We start from the raw sequence: 27,982 nt of genomic DNA on the forward strand, positions 1-27,982 counted from the left end.
TTCAATCCACATTCTTCGATCTTCCCATTCACCACATTCAACTGTTCTTGAACTTTCCTGTCGTCTTCTCCCCAAATCAGAATATCGTCTGCAAATAACATCATGTTCATTTCTCTTCCTCCATATGCTGCTTTTGCTGTTCTCATGATGTCATCCATTACTATTGTAAACAGGATTGGTGATAGAACACTTCCCTGTCTCAGCCCACTAGTTATTTTGAACCAACTTGTCCTGCCAACTTGTGTTTGCACGCAACTACAACATTCCTTATACAATGCCATGATCATTTTTATTAATCCCTGTCCAATTCCTTTTTGCACCAGACTGTCCCAAACTTTCGTCTTGGGGACACTGTCATATGCCTTTTCAATATCAATGAATGTCATCACCATATCATTCCCGTACTTCCAATGCTTTTCCATTAGTTGTCTCATAATGAAAATGGGCTCTATTGTTGACCTTCCACTTCTGAAACCAAACTGATTTTCCTGTATCTGATTCTCAACCTTCAACCTTATTCTACTTTCCAGTATCCTTTCCATTATCTTAGCAACATGGGATATTAGAGTAATTCCCCTGTAGTTCTTCAAAACTTTCTTATCACCTTTCTTGAAAATTGGGATGATTATTCCTTTTTGCCAATCCTCAGGGACCTCCTTATTCTCCCAGACATTCCTGAGAACCCGATATGTCCACTGCAGGCCTACAGCTCCAGCTGCCTTTATCATCTCCATTGGAATTTCATCTATTCCAGCAGTTTTTCCATTCTTCATCTTTCTTACTGCCATTTCAATTTCATTCATTGTAATTTCTTTATCCATTTCTTCATTAACTAATTGCCTTTCCTGGTCGTCCATTGAATGACTGTTATCCGTTCTTATGTTCAGCAGCTTCTATTTCTTTCTTCTGGCTTTGTTAAAATTATGCCACCTTCATCCTTCACAAATCTGGTGTTTACTTGATCTCTCTTTTTGTTTCTTAAGATACCATACAGTAATTTCTTGCTGCCTTGCGTATCATCTCTCAATTTCTGTGTGAATAAGGCCCAGCTTTTCTTCCTCCACTACTTTCTTGGCCAAATTCTTTGCCTCCACATATTTTTTTCTACTTTTTTCAGTCTTAGATGTTTTCCATGCTTTCCATGCCATTTTCTTTTCCTTCACTTTAATCTTTACCCTATCATTCCACCAGTGTGTTTCTTTGTCTTTCACATTTCCTGATGTTCTACCACGCACCTTTTCTGCACATCCAACCAGTGCTTCCTTAAATGTTTTCCATTCCTCTTCAACATTCCCCACCTCTGCCCTGGGTACCAAGGGTATTATTTCCCTTTGAAATTCTTCTTGTATGCTTTTCTCCTTCAACTTCCATACTTTTAATTCTTTTCTCTCTTCTTAATTGGTTTTTTTCAATCTCTCCAACTTTCAGTTTTCCTATCACAACTCTATGATCTCCACCAAAGGCTTCTTCAGGCATGGCTGTCATGACAAGGTTAGGTTAAGTTAGGTTGATAACGAAATTTCCTTCCATTTGAACTGAACTATCTTTATAGATGACTAACATTGCTTTCCTTGGATGAAATAAGATCGTTAATAATAAAATTCTGCGTTCGTCAGTTCACACCAACTATGTTATTAAATGCATTATTCGAATGTGTAACCTCCTTATAAGTCAGGTTACAAGTAATCGTTTATAATAATAATAATATTTGCTACCACTGTGCAAACACATCGTTACACAGAAACACATTTTTACGCAAGGAGGAATAAATTGCACGAAATTAAAATCATAACAAACAGGTTAACAAACATGATGGCTAAGTAAGGATAGTGTGGAAGGCGGCTGGGAACCATATCCAGGCGGTTTAAGGTATTGGCATTGCTGAAAAAGCAAAGTCAGTGATGATTCAAAATTAATATAGTTTACTTAAATTTAAATTGAAATGTAAGCTCCAATGATCCACAAAATTACACCTTTTAAAATCGGAAATAAACAATAATTACAATGATTACCCAGAAGGTTCAAATTCAGTGATTCTACTTCATACAACTTTCGGTCGGAACATTTCACATATGGCGTAACGTTTAAATTACGTAGAACTGTCAGAAGGAATAAAATTTAAGTAACATAATACCGTTAGACCATGCGGCTGGCTTCAGACATTACTTACTCGCATGAGTTAAAAATCTCGATATTTTACATTCAGTTTTACTGGGGAAACTTTGTCAGTTCCCATGAAAACTTTCATGTCAGCAACTTTGATTAGCCAAGCTTATCGAAAAATCTAATAAATAACCCCAAAACCAAAAAACAATCAATCGCAAGTAGTTTTTAATCCTCTAATCTAATCAAATAAAGTACATCAGATACAAATGCGCCCAACATGATGGCGACACCCTGTCTTTTTTATTATTTTCCATTGTAATTTGGTTATCTTTATACTGTTTGTAGTAGGTTTCTGGAAATCTTGTATCACACATATTTGGTCTTCATCGATATTTAAAGGTTATATTGAACTAGTGAGAATGGTTTTGAATGCAATTGTTGTTTCTCAAAAGTTCTCCAGTGCATTAAATATTCATTCTGCCCAAAATTTGTTACGATATTTGTGTTTAATCGTATTTCTTAGGGTAGGCATTGGCTCATATGACTCCAAGTAGTTTCGCCCCTGGAAACAATAGCCCTTCTTGGACAGAGGTTGTCAATTGAAAGCGCAGGCCAATAAGTCAGACCCCGACAATTATAGGTACAAAACAAACCTTATCTAAATATGAAGGCAAGACAAGGGAACGCAAACTGTGAGCAGCGCCAAGGAGAGCTTGGCTTAATGGAAGAAGATTAGACCAGAGTGCTTCCACAGAGAAGGTTGAAAAATACCTAAGAAAACTGGTAATCACAGAGGATAGAATTTGAACTGCTGCAGACAAAATGTACTCTGAAAGCTTTTGAAGTAGGGAACTACAGTCTATGCTATACATAATTTTATTAACCCTGTTCGAAATGGTAGTTTAGGGGAAGGTGCCAGAAATTTAATTTTTGGTTACCTATCTTAGTCATATCGAAAATTACTACATAACTAAAGTAATAGAGAATACAATTTCCGATTATTTATATCTTATTCAGTTTTAGTGTACTGACTAAAATTAAATAAAATTGTGAAGATGATTATAAGAATGAGAAAAAAGTCATGAAGGAACAATTGCTGGAATAATAACACAAGAGGGAGTCATGAAAGAAAGGATGACTCACTTTACATTAGATGCTCTAATATCACAGAGTCGGAAGAAAACTAAATGTGAAGGCCTACAATATAGAAAGCTCATAAAATTGATCAACAATAACATTACATTGGCCATTGTTTGATGTGATGTGCTTTGTGTATTCTTCTGCCATTTATTTCCGATAGATGGGATTACTGCTGCGTACTGGTATCGAGTATAACAGCCTGCCTGAATATTGGCGGAAAGTAACAGGGAAGTTAGATCTCGCTCTTTCTTTAGCATGCTATTCCTTTGGTTCATAAATTTTCTGATACTACTGGTACGTAACACACTGGATCATCATAGTATTCCAGCTATTCAATCCCTACTCTGGGGCAGTGATTGGAATGAGCCGTGTGCACACTTAAACGGAATAATTACACAGGAGTGTTCACGGCTATCTGCGTCCTGGTCATTCTAGCTCAGGAACTTTGAACTGTTAGATCGACACCGTGTTTTTTTGTTAAAAGTAAGAAAATCTGCTGTTTTTCATTTTTTCGAATATTTCATATGACAGCGTTGCTTTTAATCACAACATTCGTACTGACGTCATTGTAATGACCTATGTTGACACTTCAGTTGGGAAAACTGTAAGGACAGTTTTTCTGAGAATTCCGTAGCAAAGCACGAGTACGTCAGCTAGTTATTTGATACAGATAGTATTGCGCTTTGCATAATCGCACGGAAGCTTGATGCAATATATTAATCTATGCATTTGCTAAGTAATGGCATCTAAGTGCATGACTGATTCACACGTGTGGAGCATGAATTCATGCTATTTTTGGAAATATTATCAGAGACCGATCATCTCACTCACATACTTCCTGTGAGGGAATAGAGATGTGTAATTTTTAGCATTGTAGCTTTGTATAGCAACAGTTGGGCTTTGTGAAAATAAGTGTTTTAAATATATCATGGTGCTGTACTGTGCTAGACGTAGAATAAGCAGTTTTGACCAATAATGTATCTCCTGATTTTTCCTGATTTTCATATCAGAATCTCCTGATTTTTGGTTTTGTAAAGTTGGCAGGTATGCATTAGCATAAAAGTGCAAAATTATTGCTTTTCATAATTCTTGTGTAATTTTTGATACCCTTCAGTGTCATCAAATTATTTGTACTATAATATTTTTATACAGACTTCATTCATGAAATTAAATTCCTCTGATAAATCATTGTACAGGGTATTACCATAGTTCCAACTAGTTTGGATCGGTTAGGCTGGTAAAAAGGATATCATGCTTTATTTTTTATTTTATCCACAACTTTTAAAATCATAGTAAAAGTATTTTATGCCATAACTAGCTGATGTACCCGTGCTTCGCTACGGAATTCTAGTGTACACGTTGGGGAAATCACCAAACATCTTTCCTCATATGAAGACTGAGTAATGGTAGACCCACTTGCATACCATCAGTCACAATCAGGTTTTTATTATAAGGGTAGGCACTCACTCTCCACCTGCCTTTCTACATCCTCAGAAAGACTGTCTTAGTGGTTTTTCCAACTGAAATGAACATACATTATAATGACGTCAGTAGGAATGGCGCGATTAAAAGCAACACTTTCGTATGAAGTACTCGATCAAATGAAACACCACACATTCTCACTTGAAACGAATAGGACTAAAATGCTGATCTAACAGTCCAGAATTCCAGAGCTGGAATGACAGAGCCGCAGACAGCCTTGATTCATGAACACTCTTCGTCTTTTTTCGACAGGGAGAGTGCCGAATAGTGGAGACTCCCAGGTCAAAAACTATGCCCTTTTACTAATCTGTTTCCTAGGAATACCCAATGAGTTGGAAAATATCAATTCACTACACTGGCAGCGGAAAAATCTATCTAACTTGGAAGCAAATTTTTCCTCCAAGCCATGGGAGAAACCCCCTCTTGACTAATAATTTGGAATAAATCAGTGTAGAATTTAATAAAAGTGAAGAAGTTTTTCTTAAGAAACGGCTCTTTTCAGGGTTGAATTTTGAGTCATTTAGTGCATTGTGGTGCTATAATTTGGAATAGGCATAAATTGTTATTCTAGACCAGGCCATACTACTACTACTAAGTCAGCCCCTGCCTTAACCCTTTCGCACTCAGCGCGCCGATAGATCGGCGCGAGAGGTTATGGCGAGAACGCTCACGGCGCCGATACATCGGCTTTGTCTGTTTAGAGATTTTGGTCATTTGCGTGGCTTTTAAGTGGTAATAGTTGATCGTGACAGTAACTTAAAGTGTTGAGTTTGCATTTTACTCCTTAGATATATCCACCAGCCCTACAAAATATTTTTATTTCTGACAATAGATATCTGTTGACCATGAATGTTTATGTTGTGATTATTCGAAATTGTTAGTGCGTGGATGTGTTTTGGTTGGCTTATGAATAAAACAGTTTGATCTTGCTGCCAGTTTAGTTTAGAGTTTATTTCGTTTCTTTGGTATATCGTGTGTTCGCTGTACTTCACGAACTATAATTTTACACCTTCTTATTACTCCGTTGTTGCACATGCTTGCGTCATCTTTTTATCGTGATGTCTAGGCCATATTCAAGGCCAAATGAGGCCGATATCCTTGAATTTTCAGTTGATTTAGACAGTAATAATGAGGTTATTTTGCCAAAAGTGATTCCCGTTATGTGGAAAGTGACACACTCACAGCTGCTCACCGTGCATCGGACCTCGAGGACCTGACTTCGATGACAGTTACGTGCCATGCTTCATGAGTGAATTGCAGCACACACATCATATTGATATCAAATTATTCAGAATTGAATGTGCTTTCTTTCAGGTCTAAAAGTAAATAAAGAGGAAAGACGCAATAATGTCTGATCTCTCTGTCATTGAAAACCATAATTTATTTTTAAATTTATTTTCAAAGTTGATTAATTTATTTCGGCTTTACCAATAATAATACGCCCAAGGTATATTCATTTCTGAAATGCTCATAGTTTCCTGTATTAGTGTGATTTATTTTGTTTTAATATGTGTTAAACAGTTTTCGTGTTGATTTTTTGAAATTTGGTTGGATAATCACAGAAATTTCTTTGAGCTTCTTGGAGCAAGCCTCTGCATATAGGCTGAGTGCGAAAGGGTTAAGTATGCACACTGCTCATTCAAATCAGCGCGTCGGAGTAGGGATTGAATAACTGGAATACTATGAAGAACCAGTGTGTTATGTACCAGCTGTATCAGAAAATGTATGAACCAGAGGAATGGCATGCTAAAGAAGAACGTTTTCTAACTCCCCGGCTATTTCCCTCCAATATTCAGTCAGGCTATTATACTCGGTACGCAGCAGTAATCCCATCTATCGAAGTGTAGAGGCAGCGTAAGAGACAAATAATATCACAACAAACAATGGTCAATGTAATGTTATTGTTGATCAATGTTGTGCGCTTTCAATATTGTTGGCTTTCACATTTAGTTTTCTTCCAGTTCTGAAATACCACTCATCATAGTTAGTACAGTAAAACTGAATAAAACATAAATGATCGGAAATTGTATTCTCTGTAACGTTTCTTATGTAGTACTTTTCGATAGGACCAAAAACATAGCTATTTAAAAATTAAATTTTAGGTGCCTTCCCCTAAACTACAATTTCATCTAGATTGAATAAAATTGTTTATAGCTTAAACTGTACTTTCAACTTTGGTTATGTAGTATTTATTGATACAACCAGTAATAATATAAATATTTGAGAATTAAATTTTAGGCCTTCCCCTAAACTACCATTTCACTCAGCGTGAATACAATTATTTATAGCCTAGATTGTAGCAACTTATTCCCTGACTTTGCATACCAGTTTTTATTAAGATAGGACCACTGATAACATTAATATTTGAAAATTAAATTTTAGGCCATCCCCTAAACTACAGTTTCTATCAGCGTGATTAAAATTATTTATGGCTTAGATTGTAGCGACTTATTCCCCGATTTTGCATACCGATTTTCATTCAATTCTCTAGCCGTTTTCTAGTGATGCGTGTACATACAGACAGAAATTGGGGAAAAGTAAAAAGTGCATTTCCTTGTTACTGTGGACTTGGCCGATACAGAAATGCCATACTTTTCAAATTCTGAGCAATGAACAGACAAAACTCGATTTTATTTATATATAGATATGATTCCCTTATTAGTGAATTTTGCAATCCCAATTGTTTTTGTTCATTTTCTTCTGAGTGATGTGTTAATCTTTGACATTGAATTGTGAATATGATGATTTAAATATTTTAGTTTTGATCAATTGTGAATCCTTCCTTTTATGTCTAGTTCTACCTCCTGTGCTGGTGCCACGTCATAGTGAATTCGCTCCAGGACATTCATTGTTGCCATTCCAGCAACTATCAGAGCCTGCCATGCCCCACAATGTATCGTACTCTGCCGGAGGCTTCACCAACAGCAGTCACTCTCATCTCAGTCCAGGGCCTAACTCACCATTAAGCAGTGTCCCTAGCCCTAGTAGCCAGCACTCCAATCCACAGAGTCCATATGGTAGCAATGGATTGCCAGGTAATTTGAGATACTAGTTTACATTCTTAGAAGGTCATGATTGACTTACCATTAAAGTCTTTTTCCCCCAAGTATTTGGGGTTGCACTACTTTAGATTAAGCTCACTTTTATGAACGGGTGCCTTTCCTGATGCCAACGCTATGCGAAAAGATATATTCCTTGTTGCCTGTTTGTATGTTGGTTGATAGTGTAATGTTTTGTATATAAATGAAGATGAATGTTATTCCTGGCTAGGAATCAAACCTGAGGCCCTCTGAACTAAAAACCACTACACTGATCATTCAACCAAGGAGCTGGACACTTGTCATCGAAGTATTATTATGATGCTCTTTTTATCACGAATAGCTCCTAGAAACTCTGGATTCGGTTTGCAAAGGGGATGTTGACAACCATATTGACTAAGTAGGAAATAAAATTACAATGGAACTTCATTAGTGTGTTCCTCATTATGACATTTTCTCACATAGCACATGCCACAGTTGTTTTGTATTGCAGCTTTTTAGTAAAAATTTTTTGTTATCCCTTGTGCATGGAGTGTAATTTTCAACACAGATGAGCATTTGCCTTTGAAGGCAGGTTGAGGAAAGTTACATAATGACAGAAAAAGCCTTGAATTCCTGAACTTCATAGGACTAAGGAGCCACCTGTTTACATTCAGGAAAGTTCAGTTTTGCTTGTCTATTAGTAGTGGGGATGTTGAATAACCCAGTGAGCATTTTTGTTTCCGTTTTTCACATTCCAGTTAGAAGTTGGAAATTTATTCTGTTTTGAGTCTTAAAGTAGAGGTTCATGAATATTTATCATGTGATAGCTTACTTACAGATTAGGAACATAATTTGGAGCAGTTCATTTGTGGGATACATCTCGTGACAGCCCAATTATGGATAGGAAAAGTAGTGGGACAAAATTCAAGCTCTTTAGGAATTGTATAGGCATAGCTCATAGAGTTGGCTTGAATGTTATAACTCGCACCTTGACTCAAGTCGACCCAAGGCAGTGCTGGGTATTGCCGAAATGTCGTTATGATTAAGATGGCAGTCAGAATTGTTCTTTGGAACATGGACATTTATTGCCTCCAAATAATTTGTAATATCTGAAGCCATCTCTCTTCAATTTCAACTGAGTTAATTTATAACTGTTCGGTTCATCAGTCTGCCGAAACTAATTTTTAGTAATAAATTTATAAGCTACCTGCAAAAAAATAAAAATCTGGTAACAGTATTGTACCTGAAAAAGAGATAACTTGATTAGTGATTGAAGAGTGTGGCCAGAAAACGATGCTTAATAACACAATGGTCTGAAACAAAAAAATGACATCAATTAACAGTTCAACGTTGCACGTTTGATTTTGAGAGAAAATGACCTGTAAATATACATTACTTTTATGGGCCCTGTGCGAAATGTTTTCATACCTGTTCCCTCATGTTTTTCACAACTTTCATTACTTTTTTGTTTCTTTTATAGGCTTTAGTGGAAATTTTTTTTTTCATAAACTGAAGAACCTAATGGTTATAATAATAAAAACCTCTGAATAAATCATAGTTGAAGAATGTGACTAGAAAACGATTCTTAAGAAACCATTGGTCCAAAATGTACAACTTCAACTAACAGTTCAACATCACACGTTTGTAGACACGATAGTAAGATTTCGGACTTTTGCCATGTCAAGAAAACAAGGTCAAATTCTTTACGTTTCGCAAAGAACTTTGCTATGAATCTTCAGGAGAAACTCTCGTCTGCTCACGAGGAAGACTTCTCCAATAATGAAGGTTTTAATTAAGAATGTTACGTTGGCCTATAGTAAGTGGTACTCTCGTCACTAGATCACTTATTGACGACACCATCTAAGCTCCAATTAAGTTTTGTTGTTACACCGTATGTGCATTACGAAGTAACGGCAGGGTAATGAGATGAATCAGGGACGAATGCGGTAGAAGAAATAAATAGAAATGAAAATAATAAAATAAAATGAAGTGCAACAAATGACGTCCAGGATAGAAGAATAGAAGAGCTGAAGAATTGAAAGAAAATGTCCTAAAAAACGGAGGATATTGTATATTGAGTTGGTCGAGGAGGGGGGTTGCATAATAATTGTACACACATTATGAAAGTAGGGCCACTTAACACTTAGCTTGGATAGTGATCTTGCAAAATTATCTTGTCTCTAATTGTGGGCCAGAAACCTACTAAACTGGCGTAGCAGGGGGGGAGAGGTGATACACCCACGTAGCACATCCCAGGTGACAGATAGAGGGGTCCTAACTGGCTTGCCGGCGGATTTGAGCAAAATAAAATAGTTCTCGCGGACCAAACACACATCCCCTGTGGGTGGGGGCGGAGACGAAGAATACCCCCACGATATCCCCTGCCTGTCATAAGAGGAGACTAATAGTGGCGACCAAGGGATGATCGAATTAGAACCATGAGACTATTTGTAATTAATACCATTACGCAGGGAACACCATGGGTCGCCCTTACTTTCGAGTAGTACCACTATGTTAGGTACACAATAGATTTGTGATTAGTAGCAACAGAGTGAATCAGGATGGGGTTTACAGTACCTGTGATTAGTACCACTGCATGCGGAACACGACGGGCTTACGTTGCCTGTAATTAGTACCATGATGTGAGAAACACAACGGGTCTGGACGTTGCCTGTGATAAGTACCACTATATGAGCGACACCTTCGGTCTGCATTGCTCATGATTAGTACCCACTATGTGAGGAACACCATGGGATAGTACGAGTCCCTGTGATTAGTTCACCTATGTGAGGAACACCATAGGTTTGCGTTGCCTGTAAGTGGTGTTGCAATATGAGAAACACCATCGGGCTGCGTTTCATGTGCATATTACGTCGCCTGTGAGTAGTACCATAATATATGGAGCACCATGAGTCTACGCTACTTTTGATTAGTACCGCGACATAACAAATACCATGGTTCTACTTTACTAGCGATAAGTACTATTATGAGGGGCCAATGGCCTGGATTTTGGACCCCTTTAAACAACAAGTATAATCAATTCCGGATTGTGCTTTGGAAGCAGTCCTTTGGTCAGTAATAGTATTGTTTTACGATAGTTTCTGGGAATGTGGGGCATTGCGGATCAGATCCACTGATTGTTTTAAATTCATATTCATCCATTCATTCTTTGTCATCACATTTTGAATTCTGGTCAGTGGATGATTTCAGACTTTTAAATTGTCATTACATTTCGTATCTTTTGTACCATTAGGTGATGATGACCTAGATGTTAGACCCCTTTCAACCATAATAATAATCATCATCATCTAGTTACAGGCCATGATGTTCAAAATAGTAGAGATTGGTGGTAGTGGTGGTGATTCCATAATAAAATCTCTAAACATTGAACTATGCTAAATGTCCGGCTGCTTGACTGAATGGTCAATATAGTGACATTTGGTTCGGGCGGTCCTGGGTTTGATTCCTAGTCAACCAGGGATTTTAGGCATGTCTAGGGCTTGGGGACTAGGTGTTTGTATTAATACACTTGGAGTTGACAGTAGGAAGAGTGTCCAGCCGTAAAGCTGAGCGATATGCACGCCTATGCGGTTTGAGTCACATAGCTATCAGCTTGCATTCAGGAGATATTGGGTTCGAACCCTACTGTCATCAGTACTGAGGATGACTTTTTGTTTTTCCCCATTTTCAAACGTGGCAAAAATGGTGAGGCTGTACTCAAAGGAACATCTTGCTTTGATAAGAATTAATTTCCTTATGTGTCTTTGTACCAATTGCCGCCATCATCATCATCATCATCATCATTTCCCTTTATCCAGCTGTAGCCGGGTAGGGGCAAATATGGTTCCTCTCCACTTTCTTCGGTCTTTCCACCACTCCTCTTCCAACACTGTGTCCCAGTCCAGGTTTCTTTCTATAATGCTGCGTTGGATGGTATCCTTCCATCTCAATCGTGGTCGTCCACGGCCTCTCCTTCCTTGGATTTGCATTTCCATCACCTTTTTTGGCATTCTTCCGTCGCTCATTCGCTTTATGTGCCCAAACCATCTTAGTCGGCTGTTCTCTATTCTATCATTCATTTTTTCCACTCCAATTTCTTCCCGGATTTTCTCATTCCTTATTTTGTCTCTTCTACTCTTCTTTATCATACTCCTCAAGAACTTCGTTTCGGCTGCCTGTATTCGACTCTCATCCTTCTTTGTCATTGTCCAAGTTTCTGCTCCGTAAGTTGTTATGGGTACATAATACATCTTGTACATAGTATCCTTTGCTTCCATTGGCACATCTTTGTCCCATAACATGTATATAAGTAATAATAATAATAACATGTTTCTTACACTATGATATAAACAACTTCCAGCTTGAATCCTTTTACTAATCTCAGCATCCAGTCGAGCATTCTCCATTAATTCACTCCCCAGGTATTTAAACGTTTCCACTACTTCCAGGGGCTTGTCTGCAAGTCTAATCTGACCTTTCCCTTCTTTCTCCCCTCTAGTCATAACAAGAGTTTTACTCTTTTCTACACTTATTTTCAATCCACATTCTTCAATCTTCCCATTCACCACATCCAACTGTTCTTGAACCTTCCTGTCGTCTTCTCCCCAAATCAGAATATCATCTGCAAATAACATGTTCATTTCTCTTCCTCCATATGCTGCTTTTGCTGTTCTCGTGTCATCCATTACTATTGTAAACAGGATTGGTGATAGAACACTTCTCTGTCTCAGCCCACTAGTTATTTTGAACCAACTTGTCCTGCCAACTTGTGTTTGCACGCAACTACAACATTCCTTATACAATGCCATGATCATTTTTATTAATCCCTGTCCAATTCCTTTTTGCACCAGACTGTCCCAAACTTTCGTCCTGGGGACACTGTCATATGCCTTTTCATTATCAATGAATGTCATCACCATATCATTCCCGTACTCCCAATGCTTTTCCATTAGTTGTCTCATAATGAAAATGGGCTCTATTGTTGACCTTTCACTTCTGAAACCAAACTGATTTTCCTGTATCTGATTCTCAACCCTCAACCTTATTCTATAGTTCCGTTTTTATGAGTTTCGACTTGACAGTTAGCCAGAAGTCAGCCGGTGGTGCCAAATTGCCACGAATGCAAACAGCTGATTTACGATACACAACACGAACAGAAATGTAAATACTGGAATATAAGTCCATAATCGGTTATTCTTTGTAGCAACATACATGATTCACGTAAGATCAATAATGCACAACACATTTAGGATAAGGCTACAAGATAAAAATATGTCAATGCTCGAACAGATAAACCGTGAGAAAATTAAATTAAATTTCTCCTCGCCATGTAGAAGATCTCGCGTTGCTGTTAGATTCAGTTTCCCGTAACGAAGGAAATTATCCTACAAAGCGAATATACCACCCGTTTCTCAGTCACTATCGGCATTGTCATCGTCTGTTGAGGTTTCACTCTCGCTTGACCCTAAAGAGATAATAAAGTCTTCAACATAATCGTCTGAACTACTTTATGCCCGTTCCTTCTGGCTATCCACCAGATAAACTGGGTACTGGGGCTTGTTTTGTTTCAAGAGATACATAAGATCCCCCTTCCCCATGTCATCGCGAACTGAAATATTGTGCTCCTTCAACCACTTAATCAACTCATTCTTTCTAGACGCCATTGTTGGTCCTTTGTCAAGAATGACTCTCTAACATTACAAACAATTTCCCGGGCCCGGCTCCTTAGTGGAGTACCTCGTCCGAAGGGCTTTCTTCTCTTGGGAGCTTTATCCTTAAACGTAGGCGTCGACACGACAGAACATCAAATTCACACACGGGCCTAAAATTAACCTACTATATAACTACCGAACAAAATGTTAAACTAAGCTACTACATAAAATAGATCACCTGTCACACACTATTTACTACAATATAACGTGCTATACTATGTAAATACTAAACAATACATTTATAAACTCTACACTGCGAAATATAAACGAACAACAAATTAGCACAAAGACACACAAAGACCGCGAAAAGAACTGAGCGCAATACAACACACAGCTGATAGCACGTGGTTACAATAACAAAAAATCGACAACACTGCTAACCGCAACTGGAGTCTAACGCGCTCTATCGGAGCGATTGGCTGTTGATTAATTTACTTACCCTCCGCCAAAAGGCAGCGCTCAAATGTCAAGTCGAAACTCATAATAACTGAACTATACTTTCCAGTATCCTTTCCATAATCTTAGCAACATGGGATATTAGAGTAATTACCCTGTAGTTCTTCAAAACTTTCTTATCACCTTTCTTTAAAATTGGGATGATTATTCCTTTATGCCAATCCTCAGGGACCTCCTTATTCTCCCAGACATTGTGCTGACTAAAAATGTGTTGATATGGTGGATATTTATTGCAACTGGATGTTGTTATGATATACCTTCACATGTCAGGTATAAATTTCGGATAAAATATGATTGGAGAAATATATATTACATGTTGGTTTATGACACGATATATTTTTAATTTCAAGCCACAGTTGCTTCTTTGCCTTTCCTATCCCATCGCCATAAGACCTTTCTGTATCAGAGGATAAAACAAACAGCAATTTCACTCCTCAAGTGCCACCCCCAAATAGGTGGGAAAAGTCCAGGAATAAGAAAATTTGGCTACTCTAAAAAAAAAATTTTTTAATGTTAGCAGTTAGTACTCAGAGCAATATCTTGCTTTCCTGTGAATTGTATCCTTTATGTATGTTGGCTGTTATGCTAAAACTGTGTTGCGAGGGTGGACTATAACTCTAAGCGGATGTTATGATGATTGATTTCACATATTAGGTATGAATTTGAGGCTCTGTGTGATTGGAGAAACATATATGTCGATGCCTTATACAATTTTTTTTTTTTTTTCCAGAGACTCCTCCCCCTGCATACAGTCCACCAGAGGATAGTCAGACTGGTCAAGGAACAAATTTAAATGATCAATTAGCCATGGACACTGCGATGTCTTCTGAAGTAGCTCCTGTTTCATACCAGGTAGGCCCATCATTTAAAATTGTGGAGAATCTTAATTTGAATGTAATCTAGAATATGTCATTAATTTTTGAAGACTTGACATAATAAAAATAAACAGGGATATGGGATATGGGAAATGCTAGCTTTCTCACTGAGAACACAAATCAGCAGGACATAAACTGATGAAAAGTTAGTGTTCTATGAAGAAACATGATTATCAGACTGTGCTGCAGTTTTAATTGGAGATGTGTGAGGGAGGGAAGTTCTGGACATAATGAAGTGTGATTTCCTCTTACTGTAGTATTGCATAGGCATTTACCTGGCTGGGCCAATTTTTATACTCTGTAGTTGAGAAATGATATTCAGATTTCGTTGCCGCAACCTGCTATATAAGATAAGCCTTGTCGATGGTGTTACGGGTGAATACTGTATTTGCTCGCATATAACTGGCACTTTTTTGACAAAAAAGAACGTGTAATCATTTTTGGTGCGTGATATATATGCAAAAGATATATGTGCAAAAGACTGTATTTCAGAAAAAAAACGTAAAATTTGCATTAAGATATTGAAACAAGACAACTGGCATACTTACCCTATTCATTGTCACTGCCTTCAGTCTCCGAGCTATTCTCGCGTGCAATATTCTGGTCACCATCCCATACTGCATCATCCTGACCTCATCCAACGTATTTACGATGCCAGTCTTCAGAAACTCTTCACAACAGCGTCTGTCGACACCATAACCCATGCTCTCATAACCCAGTCACACACAAGTTCAACTGACGGCCTCTTTATTTTGCCTGCTGGCATCAACTCAGGCTCTCCTCCAGCCATCCATTTGGCGTGCAATTTACGTATGTTGTACTATAATCTATCAGCTATAGTATGTTGTCCTTGAAGGGCTTGTCTACGGGAACATCTAAGGGCTGTAGACAATGTGCGACTTCACCAGGAATTACAGCGAGATCAGTTATCATTTCCTGAAGATGTTTCTTCGTGCCTTCCAAGTGTCTGTGGAAACTGTCCCACACTAGCATTGCTGGGCGTCGAAGCAGTGCCCCTGGCCATGCTCCCCACACGTATGGACCCAGTCCTGGACAAGAGCTGACTAAGTGTTATGTTCCGAGCTATCAGCGGAGAAATGGCGTGGAATGACATTAGTAGATGAATAAGTTTGAATGGCTTTTATAAAAGTAGGAAAGATCACAATATGAAGATAAAGTTGGAATTCAAGAGGAAAAACTGGGGCAAATATTCATTTATAGGAAAGGGGAGTTAGGGATTGGAATAACTTACCAAGGGAGATGTTCAATAAATTTCCAATTTCTTTGAAATCATTTCGGAAAAGGCTAGGAAAGCAACAGATAGGGAATCTGCCACCTGGGCGACTGCCCTAAATGCAGATCAGTATTGATTGATTGATTGATTGATATCCATCCATCCTTTGTCTTGAACCCGTACATGAATGCCTTTGGGAGACTTCTCTTTAGGCACTGTTTTTCTTTTGAAGCTAACGTACAGTGGCAATTTTCTTCCATCTGCGGTTATTGCTAGCATGAAAATGCAACGATGTTTTCACACCCAATTGTACGTACAAACATGCTAGATTCTCCCTTCTTGTTGATGGTGGTGTTGCAGGGCATGTCGAAGTTTATCGGTGTTTGATCTGCATTGCCAATTTGAGACAAGACGTAATCGTTTTTCTTCCGCATTGCTATCACGTGGCGATGAAAGTCTATGATTTCGTTGCTGAAATCGCTTGGCATTCTCTGGCAGAGAGATGTTCGCCTTCGCAGACACAATCCCTTTCATGTCATGAATCTACTGATCCAACCCCGACTCACTTTCAGATGTAAACAGCTAATTCCTCACTTAATCGCTAGTTCACGCACTTTGAAATGTAGCATCTCATGCGAAATACTAAAGCCATCATTTCGCAACTCTGTAACGTAATGAAGCAACTCCTCTTCCACTTCAGGAAACTTACCAGTTTTCGGCCCTCTGAATGCCTTACATGTTCGGTTGGTGGTTTCTAGTGCGGCTTTCTGTTTAAGCCAGCAGCGAACATTAAACTCGGTCACACTGAATTCTTGACCGGCAGCTCTGTTACTATGTTCTTCAGCGTATTTTATCATTTCGAGTTTAAACCCAGCCGTGTAACTTCCATGTTTCTCCATAACTTAAAGATCGACCTGCAGAAGAAAACTTAAATGAAAAACAGGAACGAAAAGGAAGACAGAATACTGGTACTTGTCGACAATACAACAAATGGACGATATCTAATACCGTGATCACTTGACTGCCTGGGCAGGGAAAACACTGCCAATTCACGTGATCAGCTCTGCCGAACAGGTAGTGATAAGCATAGTGACAAAGACCGAAGAGTGAGAGGGATGGCCGAGTGTGACTGACTTGGCTAGGAATGCTGCATTGGGGCGGGGGTTTGCGAGTTAGGTATTTTTGTTAGAACAGGTAGCCTCAACCTTTTTGCAGGTAGAAAGAAATGCAGCTTCTTGTACTGTCCATTACAAAGTACTATAACAGCTAATGTTACAGTCCCGATATTTAATGTAGGTATGTCCAGGAAATACCCAAACTTTATTTCATGTATGTACCGTATATTTTTATGCGCCGGCTGCATAAAGACATCTGACGGGAGATCAATTTAGAACCTAGTTCTGAAAAGGAACTGAGATTACAACTTCGTCCCGTTGTATAAAACTGATCTCGGTTTACACATGTGTAGTTCAAATGTAGTCGGAGTTCAGAAAAGTGGATGTTGCAACACCGCAAAACAAATGAAATACAAAATCGCTGTACCTATTGGATAATATTTAAATGGTGAGATTGAGCTGGCCGTGACTTTTGACAAATGAACGTCGTTTGCAGCATGCGCTGGAATTTCCTCACATAATATGCTTTTCCTACAGCGAACGCAGGTGAAGGAAAAATGGATATCTGACTTCTTTCGGTCAACCCTTGTTTTTTTCTGATCCCGGCGGTGTTAGGTTCCAGAAGCCTAACGAGTCTTTCATTTTCACGGCCTTTGTGGCCCTTCTCTTTCTTTTATTCATTAGAAGAATCGATTAGTGTTAACAAGGGGAGATTCCCCAGTTGCCTACATATGCTGAAAGACTGTGTGCCTTTATTGAACTGATTATAATATGGGGTGAAAGAGACAAGGCCATTGGCAGTTACATGGGGAATGCTGGCGCCAGGTCAGTAGGGTGTCGCAACTCCCCGGGCCGAAATGCATACCGTTATGCTTTTCGGAATGGTGTCTTCTGAGGCAGGTTCATCCACAGTTGTTGCAGCTGTCCCTCAGATCCCGGAGGGTGGTACTGGGATGGAGTCCCCTTCCAATGTCATTCCACACGTGTTCGATGATTTAGAGGTCCGGGGATCTTGCTGGCCACGGGAGGACCTCGACATCCTCTAGGCAGTCCATCGATACATGTGATGTGTGTGGATGTGCATTATTTTGTTGGAACACTGTCCCAAAGTTCTGTGCCATAAGGGTAGGACGTGTAGACACAGAATGTCTGTGACGTATCGCTGTGCCGTCCAAGTCTGCCGAAGGACTATTAGAGGAGACCCGAACGCATATCCTATGGCTCCCCACACCATAAGACTACGCCTGTGTGTCTTTCCGCAATATGGAAAAAATCTGCCTTTCAAAGCTGCATTGAAACAGCTCCACACAGAGTAGATTGCGTCTGCCGACGATCAAGCACTGATACCAACTATTAAAAGATAAGAATTTCATAGTGTTCCTTAATGAAGTGAGCTCACAATTAGTTGAAAGAAGATATATAATGGTTCAACCTTTCAATACTATTAAAGTAAGAAATATAAGTTTTACATTCCTACTTAATTGTAATTGGTACCGGTTTCTACCAGTATTCTTGGTCATCATCAGCCAATCACAAATAAGTATAACAGACAATGCACAGGTAAATAAAATGTGAAGTTTAAATAAATCTGTCAGTTGCTGTTTGTGAAGCACAAAACACTTTAGGGAGCACTGTGTGTTGAAATTTCAGCCAATCACAAATAAGTATAAAAGATAATGCACAGCTAAACAAAATATGAAGTTTAAATAATTCTTTTAGACGCTGATTATGTAGCACTATAACACTTTAGGGCGCACTGTGTGTTGAAAATTCAATGTTATGAAGAAGTCTAGAATTAAATACGTATTTTTCAGTTGTAGTTCATGAGGCACTGTATAATTTTAGGGGTCAGCACTGCGTGTCGATAGTTCCGGAAATCATGAAGAAGTCGTAGATCAAATACGTAAATATGGTATGGAGCAAGTTCTTGAAGAGTAGAGAGACATTTGTGTTGATCGGCAGTGTGCTTCTGAAAGTTTGTGGAAATCCTCTGAAAAAATTTAAAAAGTTCAAATATCAAGCCTTTAAATGCTGACATGAGTGAAATAGTACAATTTAGTTGTATATTATTTGTCAAAAGAAATATATTCGAGTTAAAGAAATTCGTATGTTAGATTCTTGAAGTTATTGAAACATATGATTTTTAAAAAAACAATGGTGAAGAGGAAAAATACTAAAAAGCACAAAATTGAAGCAGTTGAGAAGTGTAATGACCAGAGCTCGGATTTCCATGCAAATGGATGTTTTTCAATGAGCTGGCTACACTTCTCAAACTTTGCAAATATTCGTTTTACGACTTCAGAATTCCAAATAACCGTCCTTTTTCCGTGCATTTTGCATGGTTTGGCCATTTTAGGAGAAAATTCATGCATAATGCATATTTGGAAGATTTTGGATTTAATAACGAATATTTGGAAGTTTAATATTGCATAATATGACTTTTATTCTGATTTTGACGCATATAAATTAACATGCATGATAGTGCCATTTCTGAATGTTGGTGTGCAGAATTTGGGACAATTTTTCCATTTATAGGCTATAGTATGTCTTATTACTGAGAGACGGAGAGAATGTATTCCTGGCATCCTATGTGACAATCAAAGTTAGTAGCCTACATACGGTACAAGTCCTATAATCCAATTAAACCTGTTGCTTGAGTAAATAATGACGTATTTCGGAACTCCCCACGTCGATATCTAATGCTTAGGAATAAGGTGTCCCAGTTTTACAGTTGTACATTGCTATAAATTGAACCGTAAATTGTGCATTAATCATTGACGGCTCATTTTTCGTCTGTTAGACAAACAAAAGAAAACTTGTACCGCACTTATGTGGCGCTGCGTTACTGGGATAGCAGCTTACAAACTCTGGTTTTTCATTGAACCCTCTACCGTTATTTTGGAATGTCCTACCCGGTACTCTCACTCGTCACACATCTTTGTTAACGCAGTTATTGAGGACATTCAAATGTGTCTGCAATCATCGCATGGAGAAGTAGCTGCCGCAGCTAGAGATAAGTTGAACGAATTAATTAGTTCAAATCCTGATTTTGAATTCGTCAAGCTTATAGAAGACGTGTTATGGTGAAAATGCAAAAGATGTACAATTTGACCTCATTTTGTCCAAATGTCATTGAAGTATGCATCTATCACTTCCTGTGATGTAAAAACATTTTCTGTGCTTAAGAATATGCTGACAGATAAACGGATGGGCTTAAATCGAGACAATTTGGAGAAATTAGGGTAGTTTCTGTACAGTGTTTCAAAAGGAACTGAATTTTGATGGTGCATATTTTCCAGTTTATTGTGCATGTTTTGCCATATGATAGTGCATGAATGCATGCATTTTTTGAGATTTGATAGTGCATGGAAATCCGGGCTCTAGTAATGACATAATGTGTTATATCTTGAAGGTAAGAGTTGATGTCAATCTTAGAATAGCGTAATGTATACATTTGAAAGTTAGAATGGTCTAAATCATTACAGATGTTAGAAAATATAATTCAATTAGGACCCACTATAAGGACCAACGGCTAAGGGCGGAGGAGTCCTTATAGAAGGGAAATGGGCCCTCATTGGAGGAAATGCCACTGAAACCCCATATCAGCGGTAGCGTCTGTACTCCAGAGGAGCGGCTACAAACGGCGTCCCTTCTCCCTGTTAGGAGCGGCCTGCAAGTTTCGGCTGGCAGTAGCTCTAAAGTGCCTTTGGGAGTGGCAAATCCAGCGTAATACAAGCCTATATGATGACAAGTGTACTAAAGCCTCGGAAAATGCTAGGGCGTTCTCCACAAGCGACCTGCAGTTCTTTTGATGCTGGGAGAAATGTGAGAAATGGGCAACCAGCAACCAAATACATCAAGATAGTGTCCATCGATGTAGTGACACTAACAGGGAAAGTGGAAGAAATTGTAGATTTTATGGTTGCTTGGAATCAGTGAGACCAAATGGAAAGGAAAAGGTGAAAGGAAACTAAAGAAAGGATACACCTTATACTATAATGGAGGAAGAGAAGCCAAAAATGGTGTAGGTCTCATAATTAGAAAAGACTTAAAGAAATACCTAGAATTCGTGGAAAACATAAATGACAGGTAGATTAAGGTAAGATTGAGACTTGACACTGGTGTTAAAGATATAATTCAAGGGTATGCTCCACAAACAGGAAATACAGATACGGATCTGGAGGAATACCTTAAATATCTGGAAGACCATATACAGAACAAACAGGTTGTGGTCATAGGAGACATGAATGCCCAAGTAGGTCAGGAAAAAAAAGGAGATGAAGAGATTATAGGACCATTTGGATATGGGAAGAGAAACAAGGCTGGAGATATTTTGGTAGACTTTTGTAGAAGAAATGAGCTGATCATTGGTAACACATGGTTTTGAAAGAAAAACAGCCAGAAGATTACAAGATTGGGATAACAAAATCAAAACTCTGATAGATTACATTTTGGTCAAGAAAGGTAACAGGAAAATGTTGGTGGATGTAACAGCCCTCCCAAGCGAATCTTTCGAAGGAGATCACAGAGTTGTGATAGCTAAGTTAAAGATAGGAAAGATACAAAAGATGACTGAGGTTAGGCAGAGAAAGCTATGGTTGTGGAAATTGCAGGGAAAGGAAATAAATGAAGAGTTCCCAGACACACATTAAAAGAAGTATACCTAAGAAAGACATCAGAAGGGTCGAAGAAGAATGGGCATACTTTAAAACGGTCATGGTTGAGTCTGCAGAAAAGACCTGTGCAGGAGTATCCGGAAAGAAGAAAGATCAAGAAATGCCTTGGTGGAATGACAGGGTAAAAGATATAGTTAAAAGGAAGAAACAAGCTTGGAAATGATAGCTGAGAAACAGAACAACAGAATACAAAACAGAATACAGGCACTGCAAGGAGGAGTGCTCCAAGCTGGTTCAAGAAGAGAAAAAAAAAATGCTGGCAAAAGTTCACTGAGTCTCTGCAAGAAAATACAACCTGAAACAAAATGATCTTATTCTAGTTGGTTAACAAGATGAAAACCCCAGGTGAAGGCACTAACTTCATTAAAAATGAACAGAAGGAAGTGATGACAGAGAAGCAGGATTTGTTGCAGAGGTGGGGAAAATACTTTGAACAACTTTACAACGTGCAAAATACCTCGGTACAAGGAGAAATCGAAGAACCAGATTTAGTGCCGGTGGAAGATAAGCAAAACGAGGTGTCTATGGCAGAGGTTGAGTGGGCCACTAAAAGAATGAAATGAGGCAAGGCAGCTGGAATTGACGAGGTCTCCATAGAAATGATAATAGCAGCAGGAGTAGTTGGTGTACAGTGGTTGTATAGACTCTTCAGAGTGATATGGAAAGAAAAGACTGTTCCAAAAGAGTGTACGAAAGGGGTCATTATACCAATTTTCAAGAAAGGAGACAGGAAGCAATGTGAAAATTACAGCGGAGTGACACTGATCCTCATACAGCTAAGATCCTTGAAAGAATCTTGGCTAGATGAATAAGAGACAGTAGAGGGAAAATTGGCAGAACACCAGTATGGATTCAGAAGAGGCAGGTCCACATTTGACCCAATATTTACATTGCGTCAAATGATGGAAAGGTATTGGGAATATGGAAAGGACATGGTAGTAACATTTCTAGGTATTGAAAAGGCATATGACAGTGTCCCAAGGAATTTGGTATGGAAAACATTGGCAGAGGCACAGATTGGGAATGAAACAATGCAGATGGTAATAGCATTGTATCAAAATTGCGAAAGCTGTGTTAGAACCAAAGTGGGTCAAACTGAATGGTTGAGTTGAGGCAGGCTTAAGACAGGGAAGTGTATTGTCTCCCTTACTCTTCATTATCATCATGGATAGAATTCTACATAATATCAAGGAGAAGATAATGGACAAGTAAAGAAATTCTATGCTCTTTGCTGATGACATTGTAGTTTGGGTATATAATGAAGAGGAAGTACAGACACAAGTTGATTTATGGAATGAGGCAATAAGAAATTTTGAAATGAAGATTATACTCCGCACGCCCTTACTTCTAAATTGAAGTTTCGCAAAACAGATGAGCATCGCCTTCCCTCTGTTGCCAGCGCGCTACGCCTGCGAGAACAGCTGATGCAATATGACCACGGTAAACAGCCCTTTTAAATTGTAATACAGTACTCAGAAAAACGAATGAATATGGATTGAAAACAAATTCACAAGAACTACACTTTCTAACAATATCTGGCGCTATAAGAGAATATATTATTAACAATAAAAGAGAATGAGGAAATAACACATCATTAACGCCTAATGGCTGGCACAGAAAGGAGGTTATGGCCTACAAAGGGAACACTCTACTGATCTCAGAGTCACTGGAACCCTCCAACAATATGAAAAACACACTAAATATTGAAGGAAAATGCAAAAGATCGCGAACCGTACCGAATACCAAACACGCTGAGCGAGATAGGTTAACCACGTGGTGAATGTAAATATTATAGTTGGCAACTAAGTTTCGAGATTGTGCTCTGCCGATATAAATCGATATGAATGGCAGCTTGGGATTGGTTGGAAGTCTATGCTTCAGCGCATAACCACCAGACAGAGCCAAAATCTGCTAAAACGTCAATTTAGAAGTAGAGCCGTACGGAGTATAGTACTGCAAAAAGTAATACTTTGATCATGACAAGAGGTAACAGAAAATCCAGGGGAGTGTTAAAAATAGGAAATTAACCTCTTGAAGTTGTGAAAAATTTTAAATAGTTGGGCAGCATGATATCACAAGATGGAAATTTGGATGGAGAAATCGATTTAAGAATACAGCAGTCTGCAAGTTTCTGCCAGTGTGTGAGAGACATCGTATGGAACAAAGATGTGCCAATGAAGTGCAAGAAGGTTTTATACTCGTCCTATTATAAACCTATACCGACCTATGCTTCAGTAGCCTGGACGTTATCTAAGTGGAACCAAAATAAGATACAGGCAGCTGAAATGAAGTTCTTGAGGAGCATACAGGGAAAGATAAGATGAGGTAGAATACGAAATGAGGAAATGAGAAGCGTGGGAGTGTGTAAACTTCAAGAAGAGATTGATATAGCAAAGTTAAAATGGTTTGGACACATGATGAAAATGCCAGGAGAAAGAATACCAAAGAAAACATTCATGGATACAGAGACTTAAAAGAGGCCTAGGGAACGTCGTAGAATGAGATGGAGGAGCTCTGTTGTGGACTGTATTGTAAATAGAGGAGTCGATAGCAATAAAGTACTTGGAGAGCAATGGTGGAAAGATCGAGTAAGGTGAAGGCCTTTATTACACTACCCTACCCACAGAGAATCTGGAAAAGGGAATGGATGATGAACAAGAAGAAGAATGAGAGGGGAAAAAAAGATGGAAGGTAAAAAGGAAAGAAAAAGTTGAAGTAGAAAAATAATGATTAAAATAAAGGAAAATATAGGGAAATAAATGAGGTTGTGTAGTAGAGTGACCCTTTGGGGTCCAATTGATTTTCCGTCTGCATCCTGCACAGGTCCAATTTGACATAACACAAATATCGGAAGGAAATACTCACATAAGTAAAAGGCTGTAATTTTTACATTAATAACACGAATTGCAAATTTATTTATTATCAGTCAAGTTAACCACATTATCAGTGGGTTCCCTGCACAGGTCTCACAGAAAAATGATGTCTCCTTTCTGCCTCCTTTCACTTTCCTGTCGGAACACACGGCACAGTCCTTGGTTTTTTGTCCTCACAAGCATCTACGATGTGTAGCTTCCCGTTCAGTCTAAATTCTTCGTCACAGCTGCTCTGTTGGCCGCACTTACAGGCATTTTTGTTTCTGATGTCCCCAACAAGCCCCCATAATAACTCAGTCCCCAATAAGTCTTGTGATTCACCTCAGGCTTATTTTCTGCCTTTTGATGCAAGTTATACAGGTTAAAACTGTTCATCAAAGCTACCTCCAACACCCAGAAGTACAATTTCCTCCACCACTTCAGGCTTTCCGCTACAAAACGGTAAGATGAGCAGTAGTGATCAACACAATCGACCCCTCCCATTTTGTCTCTGTAATCTACAATGGCAACAAGCTTCAAAATTCTTTCTTCTCCTTGCCCATTCCGGTTGTGTCTGACTACCTCCACCATTGCTGGGTTGTGCCATGTACTAAGAACTGACACAGTGTGTTTGTCTTTCCACGAAAATACCATGAACTTTTCTTCCTTCCACAGAGCACAGATATCGTGCTTCTTCAGATATAGTCTGCTATCTTTCAGCTGAGATGGTTGTCCCTTCCGATTCAATAGCACAGTCCCAGTTTGAATTTTCTTTTTCAACAGTTCTCTTGCCAGTTCCATACTAGTATAAAATAGATCAGTAATCAAATGATAACCTACAGTTTGAGTAACTTGAAGTACATCTGTCACCAGCTGTAAAACTATTCTACTACCAAATGTCAAACCAGGGAAAAGTAAAATTAGCGTAGTAACCGAGCCAAAGTAAGGATCAGGACAAAACGTACCCATTCAGTGCATCAGCAATAACGTGTATCCTAATCCCCCACTTTGTTGGTTTTTGTGGATTATACATTTTGAAAAGGACACACCCCTTGAAGCTTACAGTCGATTTGTCAACTGACAGATTCTGACTTGGCCTATAAAATTCCAAGAATGACTTCCCTACACATTCTAAGACACTTCTAACTTTACTCGTTCTTTTAACCATTGTTGATGCACTTGATTGTAGAGGGAGTGAAACATGAAAGCTCCAAAGTATCTCAAGAAATTGTTTCCGAGAAAAATGTCTTTACAGAAGGTAAGACTTGAGGTCGATCTTAGAATAGCGTAATGTATACATTTGAAAGTTAGAGTGGTTTAAATCATTAGAGATGTTAGTAAATATAATTCAATTAACAGAAGCTGGGTGGACTCAGGATATCTTACTCAAAAGTTAGAAGTACCACATATGAAAGTAGCGAGAATAATTGCTGGTATAAACAGGTGGGAACAATGGCAGGAGGGTACTCAGAATGAAGAGATAAAGGCCAATTTAGGAATGAACTCGATGGATGAAACTGTACGTATAAACTGGCTTCGGTGTTGGGGTCATGTGAGACGAATGGAGGAGGATAGGTTGCTTAGGAGAATAATGGACTCTCTTATGGATGGTAAGAGAAGTAGAGGGAGACCAAGATGGCGATGGTTAGACTCAGTTTCTAATGATTTAAAGATAAGAGGTATAGAACTAAATGAGGCCATAGCATAAAGTTGCAAATAGACGATTGTGGCGACGTTTAGTAAATTCATAGAGGCTTGCAGACTGAACGCTAAAAGGCATAACAGTCTTTAATGATAATGTATTAAAGGTAATGTATGTATGTATGTAACATCAACATTACCAAAGCCGATTAAGGCAACACAACTGTCTTAACACTAGGACAGCCGGAACATACTGTATACCTAGAACCGCCGATGCGGTCATTTTGACCGCTGTATTCTAATTATTATTTTTATGCTCAATACGTATAGTAACTCATTATCATCGTTTCAAATATGTATTACTAAGTTTATAAAACATTATTTATGGGATCTAACACGGAAAAGATTCAAAATATTTAATAGTTTTGCAAATGTAGTATTTTCCTAATTTATTACAAACACAAAAACGTTTCTATAAAACACACTTATCTAAAAAGAAACATTGTTTTTACTTCAAATTCTTTTAGTATAAACGGTAAAAATAGTTATTACTCATTATCAGAAAATAGAATTACTGTAACATTCCATTTAGTGCAATTTATGACCTGAAACTTGTTTGCCAAATCCACGTGCCACAACATATTTGTCTCCTTCTATCCTTCAGTGTATTTGCACACGCTGATGCAATCTTGCGTCTTTTGAATCAGGAACTACATACCTTAGTTATGTACTTTGAGCAAGAACCACATACTCGCTGTTTGCACTTTCTGCAGGTAAAACTTGTCTTATTCCTGCATTTCCTCATTTGGTATTGCCTATTCTGTACATTTCCTTCCACAGGCTTCCTAAATTTGGGTTCTGTATCCACAGACTTAGGTTTCGATCCCATGTACCCCACACGAAGCTCCACTGCTAGTTTTAGGATGTCATTTCGGCGACTGATCTTCTTCCTGATCTAGGAGTTGAAATGAAATGGCGTATGGCTTTTAGTGCCGGAATGTGACCGAGGACACATGATGAAGACGACACATATACCCAGTCCCCGTGCCAGGGGAATTAAGCAATTTCGGTTAAAATTCCCGACCCAGCCGGAAATCGAACCCGGGACCCCTGTGACCAAAGGCCAACATGCTAAATTTTTTGCCATGGAGCCAGACATCCAGGAGTTGATAGCTGCCAAGTCAAGAATATTATGAAATACATGAACAGGTCATCTTCGTGTAACGGATCGAATAGTATATTTTCTTCCCATTTGATCTACCGTAGTAGAAGTATTCTGTTGCGGGAATCCTTTTGGGATTAGCTTGAAGTTCAACTTCTGAGTGCAAAGTACTGTATAGAAGGACGTTCTTGTTTCGTTTTCCTTGATAAACAGTAAGTGTGTCATTGGAATGTTTCACGAGAGGTGAGTCGTAAAGACTAGCTTTCATAGCCTTCAGAGCTTTAGGAATTTCTCTCCTTGATCGTCTAATGGTTCCAACAATATTCGAACCATTACTTTTCAACTTCTTACCAAGTTTCACTGTTGCAAAGAAAGTTATCTGTAGTCACTTGTCGCCCCTTCTTTTGAAACGGCTCCACCAACTTCATTACTACACTTTCGGATAGAGCCTCGTCACGTGGTCTGAAATCGTCTTTTCCTAGGTAAGGAAACCCACTGCACGGAAACTTTGA

At 38.6% G+C, this 27,982-nt stretch overlaps 1 protein-coding gene across 3 annotated transcripts in view; it reads left to right on the forward strand.

Moving 5' to 3' along the window:
- The window catches only part of Mad (Mothers against dpp), a 126,821-nt gene that overhangs the window by 50,395 nt on the left and 48,444 nt on the right, over positions 1–27,982 (forward strand). For all 3 annotated transcript variants that reach the window (XM_067154005.2, XM_067154006.2, XM_067154004.2), the window contains exons 4-5: positions 7,524–7,763; positions 14,646–14,767. In XM_067154005.2, coding sequence (XP_067010106.1) covers positions 7,524–7,763; positions 14,646–14,767 — 362 coding nt within the window. The remainder of the gene's footprint in view (positions 1–7,523; positions 7,764–14,645; positions 14,768–27,982) is intronic.

This window comes from Anabrus simplex, chromosome 9, assembly GCF_040414725.1.
Source record: "Anabrus simplex isolate iqAnaSimp1 chromosome 9, ASM4041472v1, whole genome shotgun sequence".
In the NCBI taxonomy this organism is placed as follows: domain Eukaryota; kingdom Metazoa; phylum Arthropoda; class Insecta; order Orthoptera; family Tettigoniidae; genus Anabrus; species Anabrus simplex.